This window comes from Otolemur garnettii, unplaced genomic scaffold (genome assembly GCF_000181295.1).
Source record: "Otolemur garnettii isolate 467f Iridium unplaced genomic scaffold, OtoGar3 scaffold00094, whole genome shotgun sequence".
In the NCBI taxonomy this organism is placed as follows: Eukaryota; Metazoa; Chordata; class Mammalia; order Primates; family Galagidae; genus Otolemur; species Otolemur garnettii.
The window spans coordinates 6,884,560-6,892,821 of record NW_003852489.1 but is presented as its reverse complement, the minus strand read 5'-3'; the positions used below and the strand labels follow the sequence as shown (position 1 = coordinate 6,892,821).

At 38.3% G+C, this 8,262-nt stretch overlaps 1 protein-coding gene across 2 annotated transcripts in view; it reads left to right on the top strand.

The window, feature by feature from the left end:
* ACACA (acetyl-CoA carboxylase alpha) overlaps window positions 1–8,262 on the top strand; it is a 271,062-nt gene that overhangs the window by 75,802 nt on the left and 186,998 nt on the right. For both annotated transcript variants that reach the window (XM_003795612.3, XM_023516625.1), the window contains 4 exons: window positions 2,030–2,139; window positions 3,184–3,265; window positions 4,321–4,419; window positions 6,120–6,226. In XM_003795612.3, coding sequence (XP_003795660.1) covers window positions 2,030–2,139; window positions 3,184–3,265; window positions 4,321–4,419; window positions 6,120–6,226 — 398 coding nt within the window. The remainder of the gene's footprint in view (window positions 1–2,029; window positions 2,140–3,183; window positions 3,266–4,320; window positions 4,420–6,119; window positions 6,227–8,262) is intronic.

The window sequence follows — 8,262 nt, the reverse complement described above, 5'->3', positions numbered from 1 at the left end:
AAAAAAAAAAAAAAAAATTATCTAACAAGTATACCAAAGCATAGACTAATTATTTCTGAGGATGGGACAATGGGTAATTTTGACTTTTTAAAAATAGTTTTAATAAACTCAGGCAAAGTAATGAAAACAGATGACAGCCAAAGAGTAAAACAAAACATCAGGCCAAAAAAAAGCAAAAAGAAAGCACGCATGTTCGACACACTGAAGTGAGCCACAGGGTAAGCTAAAAAAAAGGGAAAATTGTTATCAATTGTGCAGTTTAAAATAATTTTGAGATTAAAAAACCCACCAATCACTGATGGAATGGATAAATATTCTTGTTATTTGGCTCTAACAGAAGTGTTAATAAAAACGTGTTCTAAGGCTAATTTAAAAAAATAGTTTTATTATATTCTAATATGTTGTCTAAAATTTTTAGTAATTACTATGCTTTATCTCCTATAATCAAAGAGAACAATAAACCTATTTTATTTTTGAACAAGCTCTAGAGCATTGTATCTTATATTTAGTGGAATATCTTATTTATTTTATTTTATTTTTTTGCAGTTTTTTTTTTGGCCAGGGCTGGGTTTGAGCCCACCACCTCCAGTATATGGGACCAGCACCCTATTCCTTTGAACCACACGCACCGCCCTAGAATATCTTAAAATAATGGTGGAAATGATCTTTGAGTGAGTTACTAAACTGCTCCAAGCCATAATTTCCTGTGTACTGGGGTCCTAATACCAATCATACACATAGGGTCACTGAGAGAATTAAATGAGACAATAATATATACACAAAGTGCTTAGTACAGTCCCTGCACATGATAGCTTTTTGACTATAGTTCTTGCCAGAATAGTAAGAGAGAGACATCAGGTGGCAAATTGGAAAGAGAATACTGAGGGAAAAAAAAAAGGTAAGAAGGAAAAATGGTTATCTTTCTAAAGTTACTTTCGAATACCCATTATCTCCAACATTCCAGGTAAACCCCTTGCAGGCAGAAATTAGACTTCTGTAACTAACCTTTCCTGTTGAGCTAGTCTATAAACCCTCCAGGCTGTCCTCTCTTTCCCCATTTAGTCCAGCTGTATACCAGGAAAAGTGCTTTCTCTGGGTACAATACAAGTTAAAGGATGTCAGACTAGAACTTCTCAGAATAGAGTAATTGTGCTTGGGTCACTAACTGACAGGCACATCAGCCTTGATATAGAATTCATAAAGATTCTTCAGAGAGCTTAAATAATGAAATCTTTGGCTTGGCGCCTGTGGCTCAAGTGACTAAGGTGCCAGCCACATACACCTGGGGTGGCGAGTTCGAATCCAGCCTGGGCCCACCAAACAACAATGATGGCTACAACCAAAAAATAGCTGGGCATTGTGGGGGGTGCCTGTGGTCCCAGCTACTTGGGAGGCAGAGGCAGGAGACTCGCTTGAGTCCAAGAGTTGGAGGTTGCTGTGAGCTGTGATGCCACGGCACTCTACCCAGGGGGACAGCTTGAGGCTCTGTCTCAAAAAAAAAAAAAAAAGAAATCTTTGAGAATACCTCTTTTAATGTAAGAGCTTCCTTAAATATGGGATTAACTCGTATTAATGACTATAGCTTAACAAACTCAGAGCTTCCCACTAAATGGTCCTGGAAATTATCCCATTAATGCTGTTTGTCTTGTGGTTACTTACAATATGACAATAGTCCCTGTTTTTTTTCTTGAGACAGAGTCTCACTATGTTGCCCTCGGTAGAGTGCCATGGAATCACAGCTCATAGCAACCTCAAACTCTTGGGCGTAAGTGATTCTTTTGCCTCAGCCTCCCAAGTAGCTGGGACTACAGGCGCCCACCACAACACCTGGCTATTTTTTGTTGTAGCTGTCATTGTTGTTTAGCTGGCCCGGGTTTGAACCCCCCAGCCTCAGTGTATGTGGCTGGTGCCGTAACCACTGTGCTACGGGCGCCGAGCCAATAGTCCCTGTTCTTTACATAGTTTTTCTGTGTAATTAAATTTTGGGGGAAAAATTATGTTTTCTCCATTAATTTGCTTGTGCTTTCAGAATACATCAAGATGGCTGATCACTATGTGCCAGTTCCTGGAGGACCCAACAACAACAACTATGCAAATGTAGAATTAATTCTTGACATCGCCAAAAGGATCCCAGTACAAGTAAGATGTGCCAATTTGTCCTGTATTTATTTATTTTGTTAGTTTATTTATTTTTGAGACTGTGTCTCCATTACTTGGGCTAGAGTAGTTATGAGAACTCACTGTACCCTCCAATTTCTGGGGTCAAGTTATCCTCTTGCCTCAGCCTTCTAAGTAAGTGGGACTACAGGTATGTGCCACCATACCTGGCTAATTTTTCAAAATAATGTTTATTTAGCTATAGGGGGATCTCACTTTGTTGCCCAGGATGGCCTCAAACTCTTGAGTAGTTCCCCCACACTGACCTTGCAAAGTGCCAGGATTACAAATGTGAGTCACAGTGCCTGGCCCCAGTGTGTCCCTTAAAATCAAATGTAGCCATTTGCAGTTAGACATAATGGGATACCCAAAGAAGAACATTTATATAAAGCATCTTTTTTGAAAATTCTTAAATGCTTTTATATGGAATAACTAAACCAGACAAGGAAAGGAAAGGTAGAATGGAATTAGTAAAGATAAACATAATATAAACAAGATTTAGAAGGGTCTTTTAGAGATTATTTATTACATTATTTCCCCCTTGAACTATCCATGTAGGTAGAAGTTAGCTATCTCCTATGATATGGTATATATAGGGTAAATACCTTAAAATGAAAAGAGGACAAAATTCTAAACTTGTATGATAGTATCACCACCAGATATAAAGATGGAATTGAGTGGCCAAATAATTAACTGAATATGTGAAACATAGACAGTATTTCTAGGAAACACTGTATAGATTGTACCTTGAAATGCAACAAATTGAGTTTCCTAAAGAATAACAAGACTAGATGGATCTTACTACCAGTTTTAACTTGTTGTTGACCTCTTCAGAGTTTTTGCCCCCGTGCACTACTTAGTTTTGTTCTGTGTAGGATGCCAGCAATCAAGTATAGCAGCTGAACTAAGCATTAGGCTGCTGTGGAACTGTCGGACCATGAGATAGGGCTGAGCTTGATGGACAGTAATACAGTTTGTAAGGTTTTTGTATGGATTTTAAGACTGAATCATTGTGTTTCCTTGTAGGCAGTGTGGGCTGGCTGGGGTCATGCTTCTGAAAATCCCAAACTTCCAGAACTACTGTTGAAAAATGGCATCGCCTTTATGGGTAAGCCTTTCCGATATACTTTTCTTGTCAGTTTCTTTTTGTTAATTTTGCCCATATTCCACTCTGTAGTCTGATTTTCTTCTGTTTAACGTGAACTGAGCTCTTTTTTTAAAAAAATTAATAATAAAGTCTCAGAGTAACCTTCATTTTTTTTTTCCTCCTCCCTTTTTTTCTTACATCCTGCATATCTCATGTCATCTTGATTATATTTTCTGCTCTTGGGTCCTTGCCCATGAGGTATGGAGAAGGCTGTAGTTTCCAAAACACTGAACTTTTAAAATTTTACTACTTTGCTTAGGAAAACATGTTTTTAGATAGCGAAGATAAGTGAATACTTAGGATACCATGGCAATGTACCCTTAAATATAAATCAGTGCCTTCACATTTAAGCTTATATATTATATTCCTATGGAAGAGAGATATTTCTTCTGATTTTTCTGCTGTCATTGTGGCAGAGAAAAAAATAGAGGTTATATGGCTCAAAGTGTTTCTCTCTGTGTCTCAGAGATCTATAATGAAGAATATGCTTTGTAAACCTCATTAAAGATAAATTTCCTTTTTTAAAATTCAGCATATATTTACATATATTGAGCTCTCTCACTATACACGAGAAACTTGCAATGTTAGGTTTTATAAATACTACTAAGGGCTGTGTGTAGTGGCTTGTGCCTATAATCCTAGCACTCTGGGCGGCTGAGGTGGGTAGATTGCTTGAGCTCACAAGTTTGAGACCAGCCTGAGCAAAAAGCGAGACCCCATCTCTACTAAAAATAGAAAAACAGAGACAAGAGGATTGCTTGAGCCCAAGATGGAGGTTGCTGTGAGCTATGATGGCAGAGCACTCTATCCAGGCTGACAGCTTGAGTCCCTGTCTCAAAAAAATAAAAATAAATAAATACATGCTACCAAGATTTGTTAAAGCATAGTAGGCTTTAAAATCAAGTTTATAGTTTCCATGATATGTGATGAGGGAGCAAGACAAGACAATAATATAATACAAAGGAGAATAAAGTCAAAATGTAATAGTCATAGTTCTTCTCTTGTTTTGTTTTTAGGCCCTCCAAGCCAGGCCATGTGGGCTTTGGGGGATAAGATTGCATCTTCTATAGTGGCTCAAACTGCTGGTATCCCAACTCTTCCCTGGAGTGGTAGTGGTAAGAAGTTATTTCTTGTTTGAATTTTGAAGTGCAGAAAAGCTTGTAAGAAAATTTGGGACTACGGCTTAGGGATTAATTTTGTTTAAAATATATTGCGATATTTGACAAGAAATGGAACCCTGGTTGATTAATGGTACCTTGTAACTCTTGGCATAATTAATACACCTCTGCTTTTTACTGTGTCTTAGGAATTAAATTAGTATCAGGTACACAGATGCTAAACTGTAGTCTGGAGTGATCATGGGACTTAATTTGGAGAAACTGTGGGAAAACACATGGTTCTCTGGGTTCAGATCTATTCTGGGTAGGCTAGACTCTTCTTCCTCAGAGGTGATCTTCCCGGGTGGAATTAGGCTCTTGCACCTGCCTGGGTGGGTCACTATGAAGAACATAAAACCCATTTACTCAAATGTTCACCTACCAGAGTTGTAGGAATCAAAGGTATTTTGCATGCTGAGTTGCTGTGAGACATCTGCCATGCTTTTTTTTTTTTTTTAAAGTTTTATGTGTCCTTGTACTTTTGTAAGTTGGTCCCTGTTAGCTCTTTTGGCTTTTTCAAGCATAAGAACTCTGTCTCTGTTGAGACAGAGTCTGACTGTGTTGCTCATGGTGGAGTGCTGTGGTGTCACAGCTCACAGCAACCTCCAACTCTTGGGCTCCCAAGTAGCTGGGACTACAGGTGCCCACCCCAGTGCCTGGCTATTTTTTTGTTGCAGTTGTCATTTCTGTTTAGTTGGCCCAGGTTGGATTCGAATCCACCAGCCTGGGTGTTTGTGGCTGGCACCCTACCCACTGAGCTACTGCCCTGCCAGTGTTTTCTTGATGTCAGTCCACAATCTATTGATGATTTGCTTTCCCTGTTTAATCTCAGGTGCCCTTGATGTACCGAATGAGGTCAGTAATCAACTTTTTTTCTAGGAATAATGAAGGATGAACATTTTCAAAAAGTGATTTATTCTTGACAAATCCTTTAAAGAGTGCCATGTGAATTATTATAGCTGATAACAATACAAGCTTCCATTTTTAAAATATTTAAGCACTAGGAGCAGACATATACTAAAACCTGGTTTAAATGAGAATGACCATTGTCTTGAGGCTGAACAGATTTGAATCCTTGTTACTCTGGCTCTCTGGGGTATTGCAGTATCCTCTCCAGAGCTGCTGGGTCAAATAGTTTAAAGTAAAAGATTGAATTTATTCTGGTTTGAATGGAGAGGTTATAGTGTTCCCCTTGTGGCTGAGTACAGTGACATTCAGGGAGCGTGGAATCATGACTCTACTGAGGCCAATAAAACCGCCATTGCCATTTCCAAGGGCTCATAAAGATTGAATTATTTCCCAGACCTCTGGCCCTAGAGCAGGATTAAACACACAAATTGAAGGTATTTTGCCTGCTGAATTGCTGGGAGAAGTCTCCCATGCTTTTTTTTTTTTTAAGTTTTATGTGTCCTTGTACTTTTGTAAGTTGGTCCCTGTTAGCTCTGTTGCCTTTTTCAATCATAAGAACTCAAGTTACTGGGTCATGCCATGGCTAAATGCTATTAACCTGAAGGACTGACTAGGGTTTTAGCATCCTTCTTTGTCCCATCCACCCTCAGTTTTGGATAAATATGATAGCATTTTAAAGAAGGTATAATGGAAAATTGACAAGAGGAGAAGCTCTTGTAACTGCTCTGAGTTACTGTTGTCTATTGCAGGTCTTCGTGTGGACTGGCAGGAAAATGATTTTTCAAAACGTATCTTAAATGTTCCTCAGGAACTATATGAAAAAGGTTATGTGAAAGATGTGGATGATGGGCTGAAGGTAGGTTATTAATTCCAGGGAGTAAGATGCCTTTTAATTAACCAATTATAGTCACAAATGTAGGGAATTTGAATCTTGATTCATGATGTATACCCATGATGGCATTAGGGTTGTAAAATCAGGAGGTGTATAGAGTGAGGAAGTGAATTAATTTTTTTGATATATTTTTATTTATTTTTTGTTTTTTGTAGAGTTGTGTTCTTGCTGTGTTGCCCATCCTGGCCTCAAGTGATCTCATACCTCATACTCCCAAAGTGATGGGATTACAGGCATGAGCCATGGTTCCCTGCTAGGAAGTGACTTTATTTTTATTTTTATTTATTTATTTTTTGAGACAGTCTCGTTATGTTGCCCTTGGTAGAGTGCTGTGGTGTCACAGCTTAGCAACCTCCAACTCTTGGGCTTAAGATTCTCTTGCCTCAGCCTCCCAAGTAGCTGGGACTACAGGCATCTGCCACAGTGCCTGACTATTTTTTGGTTGTAGCTGTCATTGTTGTTTGGCAGGCCTGGGCTGCTGAATTCGAACCCTCCAGCTCCAGTATATGTGGCTGGCTCCCTAGACACTGAGCTATAGGCACCGAGCCAGAATTGAGTTTAAATTTAAATTCGTTTTGTCCAGGATGTTCACCTGGACAGAACATTTCTTAGAGTTTTGAGGAGATGCTGATTCATCTTCTCTCTATGACCTATTGGTGTTTGAGAGGGGGCCAGCAAACAACACACTTTTCCCCTGCTTGAGTTCAGAACCAAGAAGCCCAGTCAGGTAGCTTTATTATACATAGAGATGTAGGTGAAGATGGCTTAACTGTGTAGCAACAATCAGATTTGTAAACTGAACACCGGAGTTAAAATAATCACCCACTGACAGTGCTGAATAACCACAAACTTCCTTCTGTAGAGAGGGAACTTTGGCCAATTTATTGTATGGCTAAGAGCTGACAAAGAGTGTATATTCTGTGCAGTGGGTTGATTACAGAAGGGAAGAGGTTGAGCTTTATGTGCTCAGTTACTCCTTCCAAACTTACCAATCATATTTATTCTTTTTCCCTTGGTCCTTACCAAGGGAAGGAAGTGAGGAAGTGAGTTGATTTAGGCTGAAAGTGTTATACTGATTATTGTCCATCTGTGCAGAAAAATGAACTAAGTGAAAGGAGATCCTTTCCTTAACACTACCTTTTCTTTCCTTATGGTTCTCTCTAGTTTGTTCCCTTTTCACTTTAGAACTAGTTGAAAGTGTCGGTTATGCTTCCAGGTAGATGATGAAAGAGGTTATTCTAGAAAAATATACTACTTGAGTTTGATTAGAATGTTGTAAATTCAAGAAGAGTGCTGAATCTTCAACTTATTTTGCCATATTGTTTGCATTTCAAGTTAAGCATCATTTAATCCCCTTAATAAGAAGAATTAATACTTCTAATTAAATTGCAAATGCCTCATTCCATTTGCTATAACTCATGAAAGAGTAGAAGCCCTTTGTAAAGAACTAGCTATTTTGCTTGTTAACTAAAATCCCTGTTTTGCTTGGTTTTTTTATGAACAGAATATTCTGGTAGAAAATTTAGAAGATCAGAGATGATTATAAAACCACCCGTAAACCCACCATCCAGAGATAATGTCCATTAACATATTCATATATTTTTCCAATCTTTTTTTGATTCGTGGATTCATGTGATAGTCTTTATTAATAGATTTTTATAATTGTAATAAAGTTTGGGTTTTCTATGTATATATTCTTTGGTATCCTAGTACTTTTTTCTGCTTAATATTAAATATAAGCATGTTCATTCTTATGAAAATGGCATTAAAATTCTTCTAAAGTATTTTTAATGGGTGACCTCTGGCTAGAGCATATATATATATATATGTTTTTTTGGTGGGGATGTGGATGGACAGTGTCCTTTGTTACCCAGTCTAGAGTGTCATGGCCTCAGCATAGCTCACAGCAACCTCAAACTCTTGGGTTCAAGTAATCCTCTTGTCTCAGCCTCCTGAATAGTTGGGACTGCAGGCATGTATTACTATGCCTGGTTAATTTT